The sequence below is a fragment of the Octopus bimaculoides genome, chromosome 1 (genome assembly GCF_046866305.1).
Source record: "Octopus bimaculoides isolate indiv1 chromosome 1, ASM4686630v1, whole genome shotgun sequence".
NCBI lineage: Eukaryota > Metazoa > Mollusca > Cephalopoda > Octopoda > Octopodidae > Octopus > Octopus bimaculoides.
In genome coordinates, this window is record NC_142928.1 from 54,327,441 (window position 1) to 54,347,169 (window position 19,729).

The 19,729-nt window shown below is 34.4% G+C and overlaps 1 protein-coding gene across 1 annotated transcript in view; it reads left to right on the forward strand.

Moving 5' to 3' along the window:
• Positions 1 to 19,283, forward strand: part of LOC106875218 (notchless protein homolog 1) — a 212,335-nt gene extending 193,052 nt beyond the window's left edge. Inside the window, exons 14-15 of the mRNA XM_014923267.3 lie at positions 17,977 to 18,023; positions 18,998 to 19,283. Coding sequence (XP_014778753.1) covers positions 17,977 to 17,989 — 13 coding nt within the window. The 3' untranslated portion in view covers positions 17,990 to 18,023; positions 18,998 to 19,283. The remainder of the gene's footprint in view (positions 1 to 17,976; positions 18,024 to 18,997) is intronic.
• The last annotated feature ends 446 nt before the right edge of the window (positions 19,284 to 19,729 follow it).

The window sequence follows — 19,729 nt, forward strand, 5'->3', positions numbered from 1 at the left end:
AGAAATATGCAAAAGCAGGCATAGAGTAGAGTGTGATCCTTGGACCCATTGTGTCTTGTCAAAACCATCTAACAACCCATGTCAGGATGGAATGTGGACATCAAATGATGGCAACAATTTTATATATTTATACACACACACACACACATATATATATAGGATACAATGGGTCCGAGGACTGCACTATGCTCTCTCTCTCTCTCTGTATGTATATATATATATATATATATATATATATATATATATGATCCCATCAAGTCAAGTTAGTTCATAGTCATGCCAGATACTGTCACTCAAGTGGCTCCGTGCCGGTGGCACGTAAAAGCACCCATTACACTCTCGGGGTGATTGGCATTAGGAAAGGCATCCAGCTGTAGAAACTAAGCTAAATCACACTGGTGCAGCCCTAGTCAAACCGTCCAACCCATGCCAGTATGGACAACGAACGTTAAATGATGGTGATGATGATGATTATGAATTGGCTCCTTTCAGTTTCCATCTGTTAAATCCACTCATATGGCTTTGGTTGGCCCTGGGCCTATAATAGAACACTCACCAAGGTACCAGACGCTAGAACTGGACCCAACGCCACGTAAGAGAGAAGTGAACCTCTCAATCACATACCCATACCTATATATATGTTATTGCAAATTTGGTATTTTACCAATAAGACCACAACTTCAATTTCAGGACAACCTTATTTTCTGGAGTACACATAGAAAGTTATATCCAAAATACTAATCTAATATAATAATTTTAAATCCTAATATATCGTACAATAAAATAAAGTACATTAGAATTAATTAAAAATTATATAAACACATTTTAAAAATATATATATATATACCTTACCTGTTATTAGTCTGTGGGGAAAGAAGATAATATTAATCAACGCTACACGTGTTTCTGCGCTGGTGATTTGTTTTACTAGGCTATACCTAATACATAAATCCACCAGTGCGTCCTCAGGCTATTTTTCTTTATATTATTATTATTAACGGATCCTACTTAATCATACAAATTCTAAGATATCTTCATTAAAACTAAGAATAAAAATAAAAATTTCTATATAACTTCCTAATATATATACACACGGTGGAGGCGCAATGGTTAGGGCAGCGGACTCGCGGTTTCGATTCCCAGACCGGGCGTTGTGAGTGTTTATTGAGAGAAAACACCTAAAGCTCCACGAGGCTCCGGTAGGGGATGGTGGCGAACCCTGCTGTATTCTTTCACCACAACTTTCTCTCACTCTTACTTCCTGTTTCTGTTGTGCCTGTAATTCAAAGGGTCAGCTGAATATCCCCGAGAACTACGTTAAGGGTACACGTGTCTGTGGAGTGCTCAGCCACTTGCACGTTAATTTCACGAGCAGGCTGTTCCGTTGATCGGATCAACTGGAACCCTCGACGTCGTAAGCGACGGAGTGCCAACAACATATACACACACACACACTACATGTGTATATAGTGTGCACTTGTATCTACGTATGTAGGTATATGAGTGTGCGTATATACTGAAAATGTTTTCTTTTTATTAATGTAGAACTGTTAAATGGAATTGCACACCACTTTATCATACATATACACTTTAGTGTGTGTGCGTGCGCGCGCACACATATATATAATTCTGTACTTGACAATGTAGCTGCAGAAACATTTTAGTTTTATTACTCTCTTTAATTAACCTTTTTTAACTGTTGCATTGCTTGCCTACTTTCTTCCTTTAAACGTTTTTTTTTTGCTGTACCCGTTCTTATATAGCTAATATTTCACTTTACTTGTTTTGACAGCATTTACACGCACTCATTCATATACACACGCACTCCAACACATTTTCTCTCTGAAAAAGATTGAATGTGTTCATTAACTACACTGGGGTAACAGGAAGTGTTAAACTGATTCATAATATGAAGTTCTTAAGTGTGTTTAACGATTTCCCCTTCAGTGTAAATGTTGCCAATTAACTCGAAACCGGCGTCTGAGTCTGGCAGAGATAGTGATGGTAGGGGATGAAAGTCTAAGCTGTCTCTTTGATCTTTGAACTGCCGTTGTTGCAGCCTCTTTGATCTTTGGCTTCGTTTGTTGTTGCAGCCATTACTGTTTTCATTGGCACTGCACTCAACCTGCCGCTTTTCTAGTTAACATCACAGCCATGGTGGACTGGGAGACATTCCTGTTAACTGTGTGTACTGGGGTCTATTTATTTGAATCCTCCCTCTCCCTAAATGTGTGTCCTTGAGTCTACATTAGAAATAATCACCATCATTATTGTTATTATTATTAGGAGGGGAGATCTAACAAAATCATTAGAGCATACGATAAAACACTATGTGGTATTTCTTCTGGTTCTTTACATTCTGGTTTCAAATCTTGCTGAGCTCAACTTTGCTTTTCATCCTTTCAGAGTCGGTAAAGTACCTGCCAAGTACTGGGATCACGTACCTTTCATCCTTTCAGAGTCAATAAAAGAAAATATTAATCAAGTATTGGGGTGGAAGGCATTGACTAATCCCTCCCGCTAAAATTACTGGACTTGTTTCAAAATTTGAAACAATTATTATTATTGTTATTCTTGCTTAACACACCAACTGGAGATTCTAACAAAGTGTCAGCTGTCCATAACCAATGGACTAAGGTAACATGTTTCATTCAGATTGAGAACCCAACTGAGAATCCATGCAGTTCCAAGAAACACAATCTTCTGTAGATGTTATGTCTTCACATGTACGCCTAAGTTCTGTCCATGTAAGACATAAGCTCAGTCTTTTAGCTTTCCATATTTTTTCTCAAAAATGTTTAGCAGCATTTCATCATTCTTTATGTTCTGAGTTCAAATTCCGCTGAAGTCAACTTTGCCTTTCATCCTTTAAAATCTGATAAAATAAGTACCAGTTGAGCTCTGGAGTTGAAGTAATCAACTATTCTCCTCCACAAAAATCTCAGGCCTTGTGTCTATAGTCAAAAGGATTATTATTATTAGTGCATTGAAGTTGATACAAATGATAAGGAATTGTATTAAATAGATTTAGGATATTGTTCAATGACTCATATTTTAGAGCAATTTTTGTTTTCAATCCCTCGAAGGTTTATATATAAGTACCAGAAAATAATGGTCTCGATTCAGTAGACTGCACCCATCTTTTGTTAAGGTTATTATAAGACAGGCTTGATGTTTCCACTTTTTCTTTTTTCCTCGTTCACATCTAATACAATGTATTAAATGTAATGAAGATATCTATTCATATAGATTAAGATATTCATATCTACTGCTCTTTGTAAAAGTGTAGCTTAGTGGGTTCTATCTATTTCTCTTGTAATCTCTAACTGAAGACCTCTTAAATTTGTCCTGTATGTATTTTACCCTCACTATAACCTACACTTATTATCAGTCTCTTTCTTTTCTTCTTCATAAATCTAATTCATTAATGACTTACTCTTAAGTCATATATAGAACAAACAGTTTGCATAATTTATTGGAAACTATTTCTGTAGTTGGTGAAACATTAAATGGACACTTGTTGCCCTGGCTCAAAGTTGAATAAAGGAAGCACAGAAGAGTATTGAGTGTGCTGTTATTGTTGAATAGGAACTGTTTAATTATTGATTGATAATTATTCGAATCATTCTGGGTGTAGGCTGTATTCTAATGACTCATCACATGTGAAAAACTGAATAAAATATGCATAATATGTGTGGGTGTATTGAGTTTAAAGGGATCTTTCATTACGGCTTTACAAGAGAAGTAACTAAAACCAACGAGGTTACACTTTTACACAGAGAATAAATATGAATATTTTAATATTGTGTACAAATATTTTCACTAGATTACCCTCAAGTCAATGAATTAGATATAATTTTAACTCTTTTTCTTTTTCTATAATTAATATGTTTAGAGAGCTAATTTTCAAAGCTTGAGTATAGGTACAAACTATTCTGTAATAGTCATCACCATGAACAATAGGTGGATATGACTAGAAATATGAATTAAAGACTTTATTCAATCAGTTATATTCATGCCAGTCTGTTGAAAGAAAGTTAACTGATGAGATCATCAAACAACTTTATTTCTGAAAACCTAACAAAGGAGCTGGACCAAATAGCATTCAGGTTGCTGCTGCTTCTGCTCCTGCAACTACTACTACTACTACTACTACTCAGAAATAGTCTACTTCTAATTAAATGGTGTCCCTACAATCAAACTCTTCAATAACTTTTATCTGAAATCAGTAATAATCCTTAATTTACATAGTTGAATGATTATCAATTTTCAGGAAACAAAATGTTGATATGCATTTCAGCGCATTTGTTGTTGTTTATCTTCAAACTAACCTTGTTCAAGCATACCATTGAGCAAAGTCCTTCCTGTTGCTAGTGTCCCATTTTAAGATTGTATAGGACTGTTTTTTTACTGTTCTTTCATCACTTCATGTAGTGAGAGGATATAATATAAAGGAATTTGGTGGCTGAGCTATCTTCTCTTCATAATGAACTGCATAAAGGAAATATTCAGAGCTCATTAACCTAGTAGAGCCTTGAACATCAGGATACTTTTTAGAATAGGAAAATAAACTGTAGTGTTTATATGGTTATGTCTCACTGTGCAATATATCTAATTGAAAAACTTTGATTAACTGAGACTATTAATACCAGTGGCTCTCAACCATTTTTTTTTTATCTATGAACCCCTTTGATTACTGTTTTATTCAGGTGATACCCATCCAACCAGCCATTTGATGTTTAACCCTTTATTTAGCATGCAAATTATTCTGTCAAATATATACTTATTTATTCACATTGTTTTGAATTAATCACGACTTATCTTGTAACTTCAAGATTTTGATGATGTGATTGTTCGTTTTTAGAATGACGTTGTCAGTAGGTGTAAGAGGCCAGATCTGGCTGGTTTGAGTATAACACAGAAAGAATATTTGGATTGGTTATGGCCAGTTTAAATGCTAAGGAGTTAGAAACTAGTTTTATAGATACTTCTTTCAAAATTCTTATTTTGTTATTAACTTGTGGAAGCTGAACTGTGTAAAATGTTTGAGAAAGAAAGTTGATTGTTTCCTGCAATAAATACATGAAAAGCAAACCTTTTCATGGACCTTTAAAATACTACTGTGGATTCTCAATTTACTATTTTGCTAGTGTGGACCCCCAGGGGTCATACGGACCCTAATTGAGACCCACTGATCTGTACAATTACTATATAAAATCTCCATCTAAGAGTGTTTAACCCTTTAGCATTTAAACTGGCCCTATCTGATCCAAATATTCTACCTGTTTTATGTTCAAACCAGCCAGATCTGGCCACTTACATCATCAAAATCTGAAAGCTGTGAGATAATGTATGATTTAATTCCAAACAATGTGAATACAAGCAATACATTTAACATAGTAATCTAAATGCTAAAGGGTTAAAATCTAAAAGCAGCAAACAAAGAGATAACTCTATAAAATAACTTAAAATGTAGGAAATTCAGTGTGGTAGTTAAACAAATGGACAAGATTCAGGTTCATTGGCTCTCTTCAATGAAGTATATTCTATTTATTTGGCAAGTGTAAGACTGATCAATATACATATCTGGTTATGAAGTTTGCTTTTCCCAGCCACATGATTTCAGGTTCAACCCCAGTGTGTAGTACCTTGGGAAAATGTTTCCTGCTGTGCCCTTGGCTGACCAAACCCTTGTGAGTAGATTTGACAGGAACTGAAAGAAGCCTGGTGTGTGTTTGTCCTTGTTTTGACATTGCATGATTGTTGTAAATGAATGTCATTAATTTCCAAAATTCTGAAAAAAACAATTGTGGCCATGGAAAAATATTACCTTTCTTGGAAATTAGTAAGGGTTGGCAACAGGAAGGGCACCCACCTCCTATAGAAATTTCTCTCAATAAATTCTGTCCACCAAACGCAAGCATCAAAATGTGACATTAAAACAATGACTGATATATATATATATATATATATATATTTTCTATGCTGGCAAGGGTTGGATGATTTGACAGAGGCTGGCAAGCCAGAAGACTATACCAGGTTTCACTGTCTGTTTTGGCTTGGTTTGTACAGCTGGATGCCCTTCCTAATGCCAACCACTTTATTGAGTGGACCGAGTGCTTTTTACATGGCCCCAGCTCCAGCAAGATCTGCTTTCGCAGAGTTTTTACGGCTGGATGCCCTTATACTGATTATATCCACATGCCCATGCACTCACACTCACACACACACACACACACACACACACACACACACACAGATGTATATATTTTTGTTATTCATAAACAACATCTCTACATGTTCTCTATTTCTGCATAATTCATTCAATCTCACTATTTATGAAGGCAAGGTCGAATGCATGCTTATCAAATATATTTATGGGAGTTATTTACAATTTTATTAAGCACATGTTATCTTAGTAATTATTGTCTATGTTCTGCCAGTCAAAGTATCAATAATATGTATCAATGAGTAAAATTAGTACTTGTTACTTGTAGCATTTTTTATAAGTAGTCCCAAGCCTTTTCCTTTTCTTCTCTCTCTCTCTCTCTCTCTCTCTCTCCCCCCCCCTCTCTCTCCCCCCCCTCTCTCTCTCTCATATGAACACAAGGGAACAGCTTTGATAGGATAGAATAGCCAGATAGAGCAAGCCTGTTCTTGGAGTAGTCCACAGTTCTGCAGAGAACCTTACAGTTGTGTTATAGGGTCTGTTTGTGCAGCAAAGCTAAATATGTGTGTGTGTGAGCTTATTTATATTTTATCACTATGCTAAAATATATTATCAATGCGCATACTCTGACTCAGTGACTTTAGCTATTCTACTATACACACATGCACATTTGTATAGGCACAGGCATACCTTTGTTGTTAAGATGTACATTTTCCCAATGTGATGCTCAGTAGAAGTAGAAGCAAACCTGGAGCCATATGAAAATTGAAGATCTTAACTATGCAAGTATGAACGTGCCATTTTAAAATACATGTTGAGTCTCTTGTGCTTATGGCCATTATTTTTGCCTCAGTGATAACAACTACACATTAAGGATTAGAAATAGACTACAGAAAAATCTTTTATCTGATCACCACTTACATTGATAGATTACTCAACTGTTCTCAGTTGATTTTGTCCCCATTGATCATCATCATCGTTTAACATCCGCTTTCCATGTTAGCATGGGTTGGACGGTTTGACTGAGGACTGGTGAAACCAGATGGCTACACCAGGCTCCAATCTGATTTGGCAGAGTTTCTACAGCTGGATGCCCTTCCTAACGCCAACCACTCCGAGAGTGTAGTGGGTGCTTTTACGTGCTACCGGCACGAAGGCCAGTCAGGCGGTACTGGCAACGGCCACGCTCAAAATGGTGTATTAATCAAAATCAAAATTGATCTGCAACACACTGTTTATTTTATTTTTCTAATGAAGCAAATGTATATTTTTGGAGGAAATTACCAATTATATTTTTCTTATTGCCTTCATGCAGTTCTTTCTAACAAGAATTATAAAAAAAAAAGATTATAAGATTATTTAAACATATGACTAGATGATGATAATAATAATAATAATAATACATAGAATCCTTCAGCATTTTTGATATCTGTAGGCTTGACTTAAAAATCCCCACATGAATGTAGATTTCCTGATGGATATGTGCAAAAGTTTTAGCATGATTTGTTAAAATATCATCCAGTCGGTAAGTTTTCTTTGATTTACTTCTCTTAATAGAAGTCCCACTGGCATGTTTTATAGCCGTCTGCCAGACTTTTCCTGATCTTGTGTTTGCCAAGGAAGATTTACAAATAAACTGATTCTTATTAAAAAAAAAAAGAATGGAAAGAAGAGAAACTTGCACTGTCAGTTGCTGATACAGTTTTAATCCCAGCATCTGGAAACTGACTAAATTTGGATTGCTACTTTATCATAATATTCTCTCCAATTGATCAGTAGAGAATGACAGTGAATATTGAGAAAGCAATTTGGTAGACCTATTTCAATATGTGCTTACTAACTAATAGTAAAAAGATGGCATACATTATCTATCTGTCTGTCTATCTATCTATCTTTCTATCTATCTATCTATCTATCTATCTATCTATCTATCTATCTTATATATATATATATATATATATATATCTATATATATATATATATATATATATATATATATATATATGTTGCTCAATGCTTGAAATGGGGAGTAGATAGACAACCGACAACTGATGAAGGGTCGTTTTTTTATGTTACTTGTCCTGTTTTCCATTTGTTTCTCTCCTTGTTTGCATATTAAACTCATTTGCTTTCGTACTTCATGTTGTTTATTGTTGGTGACGTCCTGTACCCATTATATGCATTTGTATATTTATATACATATATATCGAACATTAGGCCTCACCGAGGCAATGACTAGTGACCGAGACTTGTGGAAATATGCTTTGCGTGAGAAGACCAAGCAAGACAAGAGAGACTATAACCAAGTGGCCTAGCATTGGTTTTAAATTGAATTAATATTCAATTTATCACCCTATCTATATAAATAATAATTTAAATAGTTATGTTCTCCAGCCGGCAACATATACTGCAGTGAATTATTCTCTGCAGAATTGTTTCCGGAATTTTGCGCACCAGTGCTGAGGCATTTTGAAAAATAGCCCCAATGTAATCGGTAGAACTATATGCAAGTCTTATTTTATGAAGACAATTCGTGTATAGTTCTGCAAATTATATTGATTCTAGAACGTCTATACTGATGAGAACACGGATGTTGTTACGTAAGTAAAACGTTAATGTTCGAAACTGCAGTACATAGATAATTCTTTATTCTGTATATTTCTCATTTTGTCCAGTTCTGGTGTTTTGCAAAATTTTTCTGGATAACATTATTTTTCTTTGTGGTTGGGTCGTTGATGACCTCTTTCTAGCATATTGGATGTCCACCTAGTGGTCATCCCTTATACACGTGTAATACAATTTTTTCAACAATTTCATTGTTGTTGCGTGTTTATCACCATCATCGTTTGATGTCTGCTATCCAAGCTGGCATGGGCTGGACAGTTTGACAGGAGCTAGCCAGGCAGGAGCTTACACCACACTTCTGTGTCTGTTTTGGCAGAGTTTTTGCAGCTGGATGCCCTTCTTAACACCAACCACCCAGCAGAGTGAACTGAGTGCTTTTTACGTGGCACAAGTGCTGACAAGGTCAGTTTTAGCAAGATTTTTACAGTTGGATGCCCTTCCAAATGCCAACCTATATATATATATATATATATATATTGCTGATATTCCACAGGCAGCCTTTGACTTTTTCAATCCAAAGAGGTTTTTAACCCAATATTTACACAATAGTATAGAGCTTTTCTGCTTCAAGATCCAACATTTCAAAAAAGATATATATGCTACCATTTTGTGGTACCAGTTTTAATGACAAAACTTTGAAATAAATAGTCACTATCAATATAAAATATTATTTGAACTAACTGCATTTAAATCCTTTATTCGGTGCATGTTTAGTATATCAATTACACAAAACTATTAAGCAAACACACACACACACACATATATAAAAGTCTGATGCTCTACTGACTAAGCTATGCAGATCTGATACACATGCATACACACACACAGTGGCAGTCAACTCATTTATGTATACAACCACTTCTTAGAGATGGATTGCACTTCTTAAAGAACAGCAGTAATGAAGGAATGCAGGCAGACATACAGACAGACAGACAGATATATACATAACTAACTAATTACATTAGTTACTTGTTGTCCTCACCCATAGTCACACTTCATTCTGCTCTTCTTTTTTCAAATTCTTAGCCTATGTTTTTAATTCCTAGTTACCATTTTTACTTCCTCACAGTTCAATGTGTCTCTGAGATTTCCATTACACACCAAATGAATCATACAACTATCTTTATTTGTTGTCAGATGCTTGTATCCATTTTACAGTGCACTATAATATTTCCAACACATGCGAAACCTTTTTCCTGTTTCTACATGTATGCAAGGATAATATATGTGCATATGTGAATATATGGGTGTGTAGTTATGTGTGTATATAATCACCCTCATATTAGTTATATATGTGTTTACATATACATTCATACACACAAGCCTTCTATCCCAAGATTAATTGTTGCTTTTTCTTTTTCACTCCGTAAATATTATTATTAATAACAATTAATAGTTCTACTTAGGAATTACTTTTGTACAAACAAATCTAGCTTGCCTAATGGTTTGTTTATAATCTCTAGATTTTTGGTGGTATATAAGGATTTTGTAAATTCTCTTGATCTTTTCATTTATATTTTCTCTCGTTATTTTCATTACTTAGAATTAGTTAAAGAAACATAACTTCAATGATAACCATACATTGTGGACATTCATTTGAACAAATTGTATATATTGTACAAATCAGTGATAAGAAAATGAAACGAAAGAGGTTTTTCACAGTGTTCAGAGCATTAAGTTTCTATAAAGCTGCTTCTACAGTATAGATGGCGTCTGTAAGTTTTGAAAAATATGGAGAGTTCTTCTGGGGGCAGAAGATGAAGAACATCTTCTGAAATGGCTGTGAAGTCCAATCCTTGGTTGCAGATCTGGCATATAAAGGCCAGTGCATCTTTTGTGGATTTTCTATGGAATGATGTATCTTTCTCATGATAGTGTTGTTAATTCAGGTTTTATGAATGTTTTTCTTTGCCTTTTAATCTCTGTAATATTTACTGCTTCCGTAGAGTTTGGTTACCTGCAGTTGCTTCCCAGGTTATAGAGTTGTGTTTATCACATTTTTGTTATGCTTGTACACATCTTTATTTTGCAGATGTGAGCAACTTTTGTCTCTTAATTCAGAAGCCAGTTCACCAAATAGGTCTTTAGGAAATCAACCATTGACTATACAATGGACATGTTTAAGTCATCAAAGTTGGCAGAGGAAGCAAAAATGAAGCAATTCCTTCCCTGGTAGTATGTTGGCACTGCAGATCTTGTCCTATTATTTGATCCAAAAAATTCTGCACAGGCACTTCTTATGAGGCATGTAAAGCTTGTGTTTTTGTGAAGAGTTTGTCTATGACTACTGCCATACACGTGTGCTAAAGTCAGGGGTTTGAGAACATCTCAACCTTGGTAAATATTCTAAGCGGTTTATTCTCTCATAGTTTCTTAGTACATCTTGGGAGAATAGTAGCTATTGTACCAGTGTTCTTCTTCAGTTTTGCACCTATAACGGGGTTATCAGTAGTAGTGAAACTATGATATTGAAACTCATGTGTCATATTCAGTTCATCTTATTTGGTTTTTAATCAAAGAAGAGATGAAATTCTTCATTCCATGATTTAGGTCTTCTTGATACTGATTATGTGATCAAATAGGTTTCAAGTTCCTGTTAAGAGTCCCTCTGGGGGAGGAAGATGATGAAGTTGCCTTCTCAGAGTTTGAGGAGATAACTACATCATCAGAAAACAGCATGTTCTTTATCTTAGGTTTGACTTTTAGCCTGTGTGTAATGTAGAGCTGACCATCAGACCTTGAGCGAAGGCAAATACTATCAATTAAAGACTTGAATGAGTATTTCAGAAACAACACAAAAAAGATTAAAATTGTCAGGGCAAGGAACACATCCTTGCTTGATTGTTCTCCCATCCAAATTCTCTAAACATAGATTCATCTCCAGCTACAGAATTAGTTTCCAATAAATAATGCAAACTATCTGTTCTATGTATATCTAACAGTATCAACTATCATAGTTATTTCAAGTTAGTTATTATTGAATTAGATTCATGAAGAAGGAAAGCAATCATGAAGCAGTGGCATTATAACACATAACTAGAAGTCAGTTAGTGAGTACATGGGTATTTTCACATAATGGTGGGCCTACACCTCTAAGAGCAGACCACCACTTGAGTTCTTGATAAGTTTTAACCTTGAGCCACAAGAGCCCAGGAAGTATTACCTAAATCTTGTTTCTAGAGAGGTTATGTACTGTTAAAGGAAGACTCACATGCTCAGTTGTCCCTTTCATATAACTCCCAGCAGTGAAAATCTGAAAGTTGGAAAGTAACAAGCTCACAGTTCATGTACAAGATACATCACATTTATCTCACACTTTATTAACAACAACCATTTTTGAAACAGTATATTTGTAACATATTTATATCAACCTGCTAAGACCATAAGAAATTGAAGACAAGTTAGATTTTTGAAGATATTTATCTGTATCAAAGGAGCTGATTTCTTTTTTCAACTTACTCTTGCTCTCCCTCTCTCTTCTTTCTTTATTTCAGTAGTCAGAGAAGGATGGATATCACTCCTGACTTTTTTCAAGGCCATTGAGACTAATGGCAACAAGTTATGCTCAAACAGGAGACCTGGCTTCAATGTTTGCAACAAAGCGCTCTCCTCTAAAGGCATTTTCCAATAGCTAAGATGTTAAATTGGACACTGGATTAGATAATCTGCCGAGGAAATATCTATGTATATATGTGTGTGTGTGTGTGTGTGTCACACACTCACACAATCTAATGAGGGTTCCTTTTGTGAGTCACTTGACTCACTTGCAGCCAAAGTCTCTTCTCAAACCACATTTTACCATCTTAAACAATGCTCACATTGACCAAATATGCTGGCAAAAAGAGATAGTCTGGTCGCATCTGAAATGCTATAACCATCCTGTCTTTTCTCCAGAATACATAATCCAGATGATCATAGATTTTGCTCAAGACTAACCTAAACAACACATACAATATGCTCATGCACACTTGCACACACACACACACACACTTCCTTGGTCATTCCTTAAAATATGCAGATCAAAGATTTCTTCAAGTCAAGCATTATAGGCAAGCCTCTTCCTTTTATTTTAATAGATGTTAACTCTAATATAGAGTAAAATATTTTTCTTTTACACTTCAAAGACTGAGTTACTCTGTGACTGAGAAGAGTTAGCAGAAATGTAATTGAAATATTAGCACCTTACCATTCATTAAAGCTATTTATTTAAGCAAGATTATTATTGTTTGTTGGGTGGAGAAATTAATAATATCATAGAAAGATGTTCTTTCTTCTTAAAGAAGTTTTATCAGATCATCATTTATTTGTTTCATGTGTCTAACGGAAAATTTAATTGTAAGAGACAGATATTGTGTGTCACTCTCAGAAGTTTTGTGATTAAGTGATTAAAATAATTATTGCTGAAATAATAATATCATTTTTTTTAACAAAAGTTTTATTACAAGTACTGCTATTTATTCCAGTCTAGCTTGTTAAAATAATGATCACACTTTTGCTCTTAAAGTTAAAGAAGTTGATTTTAACAGAGGATCTCCAAACAAATAAGTAAAATAGAAATTTTGATCTTTTATATGAAAGCAACAGTTTTTATAAGTATTGTTGTTGTTGTTTAACAGCACATTGACTTTGATTGGACAACACTATGATCAAAAGCATTCTAGCTATGCCTTTTTTGTTATTTTTTATTTTTGCTTGTTGGGTTTTTTTTTCAGCACTGTTCCAATTCTGCATTATGCAATCTTTCTTTAAGATGGTGTGGTATGATTTTTAAAAAATTTGACTACCATTTCTAGCAAATCAAAGTGACCACATAGAAGCTCCTTCCCAAGGATCTTTCATTTTTTAATTGGCCACTGTCCAATGACTGTGGTTATGTTGGGGCACCACCTTGAAGGATTTTTAGTTGAACAAATCAACCCCAGTATTTAATTTTTTAAGTTTGTTACTTTTGTACTTATTCTATGTCCACATATAGCAAAACATTTGCTATGTTTTTGGATCCCTACCCCAAGATCACAGATAGAACCTGCTTTTTATATTATGTACAAGCCTTTCATATGTCTTAACATCTCTTATATATTTATATATATTTTATTACTTTATATATTTTTTCTGTATATTATTTTTCACTCATTATAATTGTGTAACTTATACACATGTAGTCTATACCTAATGTATATGTGTGTGCAAATATACATGTGTACGAATGATTGTATAAGTATACGAGTGCAAGACTCTACCTGTTGTACTTGTCTTCTTCCTTCATACATATGTATGTATATACGTTTATACATCTGCAGGTGTAGATGTGTTTGACAAACAGGAGGGTGTGTTTGTGTTTATACATATATAACTCATTTGTATATTCAATTTTTGTGGTGAATATGAATGTTTTACGGTTTATGATTATTGCATATGTGTGTGTGCACGTTGAGATGTATATATGAGCGTAGTGATGCGTGCATAGGTATATATGCGTATGTGCATGTATGTGTAGACATATATATATATGTATATGTGTTTATATGTATGTGTACACGTGTGTGTGAGTATGTATATAAATATATACATACATGTGTGTGCGTACATGTATGTGTGTGTATATGTGTGCATATGTGGATTCTATGAATGAAGTATTACGTTCACCATGCCTATTGGAGTAATTTCCCTTTATTCAACAGTTTTTTTTTTCATAGCGTTTTGTATTAATAACTGATGAGATGCCGGAACAGACTTCAGCCCCGGTATCCGAAACTCTGAGTTTTATTATGATAACCAACTGATTGTCACATATTATATTCATATATATATATATATATATATATTTGTGAAAATATAAAAACTCATGTTGTTAAGCAAGTATATTTTTAAAACTTCTGTTTGATCTAAAGGAAGTGAGGCACTTTTCTACATTCTTTTATCTTTTCTATCTTTCTTTTATATTTTCTGACAGCCTCTCACAGATGACAGATCTATTGGCTCCTGTTGCTTTTCAGGTCAATTTGTTAACAGGGTGACATTTAGGTATGAACCAACCAGTTTGGGCATTTGAAAGAGTTGTAGTAGCTAGCGTCCTACTTACAAATTAATATCTATAGAATAAACACCTGTATCAACACACACATATTTACACCTGGCTGTGAATTGTCTTTAAGTCCATCACATTCTTCAATGTCTCTACAATGCGCTCAACCAGAAAACTAGATTTCATTTCCAATCTTTTTATCTTTTTTTTGTGTGATTAAAATAAATCGTGCGTCTGCATGCATACCTATATGCGAATCGAGAGAGAGAGATGGGGTGGGAGTGAAGAGAGGAAGGTGAGAAAATGAAGGAGATTGTGTAACTGTAGATATGTGAAAGATCAGTTGGCACTAGTGGCTTTTCTCTATTGTAATATAAAATATCTGCGCCATTATTCACAGTTATTTAGCTATTACCTAATAGTGCATAATGGGCTGTTAGCCTTATGAAATGTTGGCCAGGTGTTTCTTCTGTTTCATAGAGCTTGCACATACATGCATGACTGTGTATATTTTCACATTTACATACTTCCTTGTACACTTACTCATGCACACAACTATATACTTACACATTTACATATATCTATATACATACACACATACACAATGATACATGTTCTCACAATGTATGTACACACACACACACAACCATGTATGCTCCACATTTATGTACGTTTATATAAGCATATACACATAGAATAACATACTTCTACATTTACATACATCCATTTACATAGATGACCAACCATATAGATTTTCACAGTCACATTATAACATACACATAATCGCATACACTTGCACATGTACACTTATCACACATGCATACATATTGATTCTTTCAATAATTTGTTTCTTTCAATTTCTATTTCCTCTTTATTCATTTAATTTCCCTCTTTTTTTTTCTTTATAATTTTTCTCTATTCCCTCCTCTTCTGCTCTCTTCAGTCTTCTTGTAACTTATTTTCTCTCTTTAATACATATTACACAATCTCTCTTTGCCTGTCTGTTGTCATTGTTGCACTATGCCACTTTATCACATACACATACACACAAAGTTATCTCTGCTCATTCTACATCTCATTTATACTTGCCTTTTTTATTTTTACTGATACAGATCTATTGACCAGTTCTGAATGTTAAAACCCTGCAAACTCTACAGTTGATTCTTTTGAAAGTTGAGCTTTTACTAGTATTTTGACTGCTGTTACTGTTTGAAAAAACATACATTATTAGCTGAATATTTTACATAAGAGAATGAGTCTATTATCTCTAAATCTAAAACCTTGACCTTGATAAGAAGTTTATTTTCACTTCATTAATAAGACAAGCTATCATATTTTTTATTTTAATTTGTAAATAATGTTACATATAAAACCATGTGTGTGTGTATGGTATAATTTCTGGTTTTCATCATCATCATCGTTTAATGTCCGCCTTCCATGGGTTGGACGATTTGACTGAGGACTGGCGAACCAGAAGGCTGCACCAGGCTCCAATCTGATCTGGCAAAGTTTCTACAGCTGGATGCCCTTCTTAACGCCAACCACTCTGAGAGTATAGTGGGTGCTTTTACGTGCCACCAGCACGAGGGCCAGTCAGGCAGTACTGGCAACAGCCACGCTCAAAATGGTGTTTTTTACGTGTCACCAGCACTAGTGCCAGTAAGGCGACGCTGGTAACAATCACACTCAAACGGTGCTGCCACTGGCACGGAAGCCAGACAGCTGCTCTGGCAATGATCATGCTCGGACGGTGCTCTTAGCGCTCCACTGGCACAGGTGCCAGTCATCGAATTTGGTTCAATCACAATTTTGATTTCACTTTTATTTTTCAAATTTAAAAAAAAGAGCTGATATCTAACCCAGAGACAAGAGTCTTTAATTGGAATTTATATAACATTAATTAGATGGTCATATATGTGTGTTTATGTAAATATTTGTATGTATATAAAATAAACAGCAGGATCAGAGAAAACTAGTGATGGCCTACTTTGGCAATGTGAATTGCCGAACAGACTTCTCATCCTTATGGAAAACCAATTTGTTCTACTTTTAAACTATGTAATATATACACACACATATACATCATCATCACCATCATCATTATCCTTTAATATCCAAAGGCATTTGAGAGGATGTCACACTCAGTAATTTGGTGGTCATCAAGAAAACCAGATATAGGCAAATCGCTCATAGAAGCCATACAATTTATATACAAAGATGCAGTAAGTAAAATAAGAATGAACAGTGATTTCAGTGACAAATTTAGTATAAAGATAATAGTCCATCAAGATTCAGTCCCCAGTCACCTCCTATTCATCATAGTCCTGCAGGCCATCACAAATGAGTTTAAAACTGGTTGTCTATGTAAGCTCCTATATGTTGGTGATCTTGTTCTCATAGATGAATTTTTAGTTGAATTAGGAAAATATTGGCATGGAAGCTATACCTAGAATTGATTCCTGGATGGCTCAATAGAAATTGTTAGCTTTTGTTACCTAGATGTAATCAACAGAGGAGGTGGTTGTTCTGAAAACATAATAACTAGAGTAAGAACAAGTTGGAAAAAGTTCAGTGAGCTTCTGCTGCTTGCTGCTGACCACAAAGGTCTTTTCCCTCAGAGAGCTAGGCAGGTTATATGATGCTTGTGTTGGAACTACAATGTTGCATGACAGTGAGACATGAGCCTTGAATGCAGAGGTTTTGAGAAGACTGGAAAGAAATGAAGTGAGCCTACTCCATCAGATTTTTTTTATTGGAGGTTTTTGCAAGGTAGCTTTAAGCCATGGTTATGAATGAACACTAGAATAGAAATGTACTTGCAATGATTTACCCTATATACATGGGGTTATTGTGATTATTATCTACTTTTATATTTGTGTTCTCATTTTATTTAAATATGTGGTTGCTTGGAAACATTAAACCAACTTTTTCTCTTCAGAATTTGCAGCCAAAATATTGTTCCTAATGAGAGAATCTCCTTACAGGAAAATTTCTGCCCTATCTTTTATGGTGATAATTTTTCTCAGACAGCATCATCTCTAACCTAAATTGATAATTTTTACATATTTTGTTGCTTTCTAGGTTCCCTTATACTTGTCAACTTATTACGCATTTAATTTCATTTTGCTGATACATTCTTTTTTTATTTATTTCATAGTTGGAGACAGTAAGGAACCCAGTCAACAAACAGAGCTTTTTCATAAGGTATATTTCATCTCTTGCCTTTTAATTTATCATCATCATCATAATCATAATCATTGTCATCATCCTTTAACATCCATTTTCCATGCTGCCATGGATTGGATGGTTTGATGGGAACTGACAAGCTGGAGAGCTGCACCAGGCTCCAATTGTCTGTTCGGTATGGTTTCTATGGCTGGATGCCCCTCCTAATGTCAACCATTTTACAGTGTATTTTTTTTGTGTGGCATCAGCACATAAATTTTGCTAATTGTATCAAAAACAGATATTAGAAGAAATAAATTATGTAGTTAATGACCAAGTTGTCATAATGTTTAATTGTAAATCTAATGGATTTTGTGTCCATTTGTTGGGGGGTCTTTTTATCCTGTCTCAGTAATCTGTCAATGCAATTCATGTCAGTGAAACCAATGTTGATATAATAACAATGATTATAATGTAATTATCAAACATAAACCTGAGTGTTATGGAGACATCTGATGATGAAGCTTTCTCTAAAAGTAATAGCATAATAATGACAGTGTAGTTGAAAAAGAAAACAAGGATGCATATTCCATGTATCCCATACAATGATGAGGACAATAATCTATACTGACAAAAAGCTTCATGTTTTTAGAGAAGGGATATTGTTTATCAAATTAACCTGAGCACATGATTGGTGCTTATGTTATTTCTCCCAGAATTGTTGTTGGTGGCGGTGGTAGCGGTGGCGGTTATTTTGGTGTAGTAGTAGTAGTAGTAGTAGTAGTTTCTACTTTGGATACAACAATTTTTGCAAGGAGAGCATTAGTTGATAACAATGACTCTAGCCAGTACTTGACTGCTGCTCCATTTAAATGCTTTTATTTATTTGTATTTATTATTTCATTTTGTATATTTCTGAATCAGGTAACCACTTTGGAGATTATGGTAAGATCAAGCTATATGTATATGATCTAGGAATATAAAACTGATTTTAATTTTTGAATCTCTTACAGTTTCATCTGATCATTGCTCTCAGTCCATCTGCAACTTGTCTATTCACCTTCTTTTGGCATATTTCAAATTGGCCACCTGAGTAATTACTGTACGGGCTAAGGATCTGGTGTGTTTAATGTACCACAAGATGACTGAGCCAGTCACGTATGGCAACCATTGTTGATATGATGCCAATCACTTGGGAATATCAAAGTAAAAAACACCAGTGTCTATTTTACTAAACCTGTGCTCTTTCACTTTGTTGATTAAGCATTTTTTGTTTTAATAAAAAATCATTTAAATAGAGATTTTGATTGAGTTGTTATATTTTATTATTTGCATTTATTTTTCTTATAATGCATTATAATATATAAGAGTGATTTGTACACACATACACATTGTTTTGTGCTTTTCATGAGTTTTTTTTTATAGCTTTTTTCTCTTTGAACTTAAAAAAGGATGAATTATATAAATACAATATACTAAACAAAATTTAGTAATTAAAATAAAAGAATGATTAATTAAATTGCTTTGCTGCTGGGATGATTTTTTATTTCCCTCCAATATTTATTGTTTTTAACACAGCATATCTACGTTATTTCCAAACAACTATCACAGAAACTGGCCTATCAGCCATGTATATACATTAAATGTTGACAACATAAACGGTTATTTTAATTTAATAATGCCTCAATTACATCTAGTGGACTTTTATTAAGTTGATGGTTATTCACAACATCCAGTGAGACTTT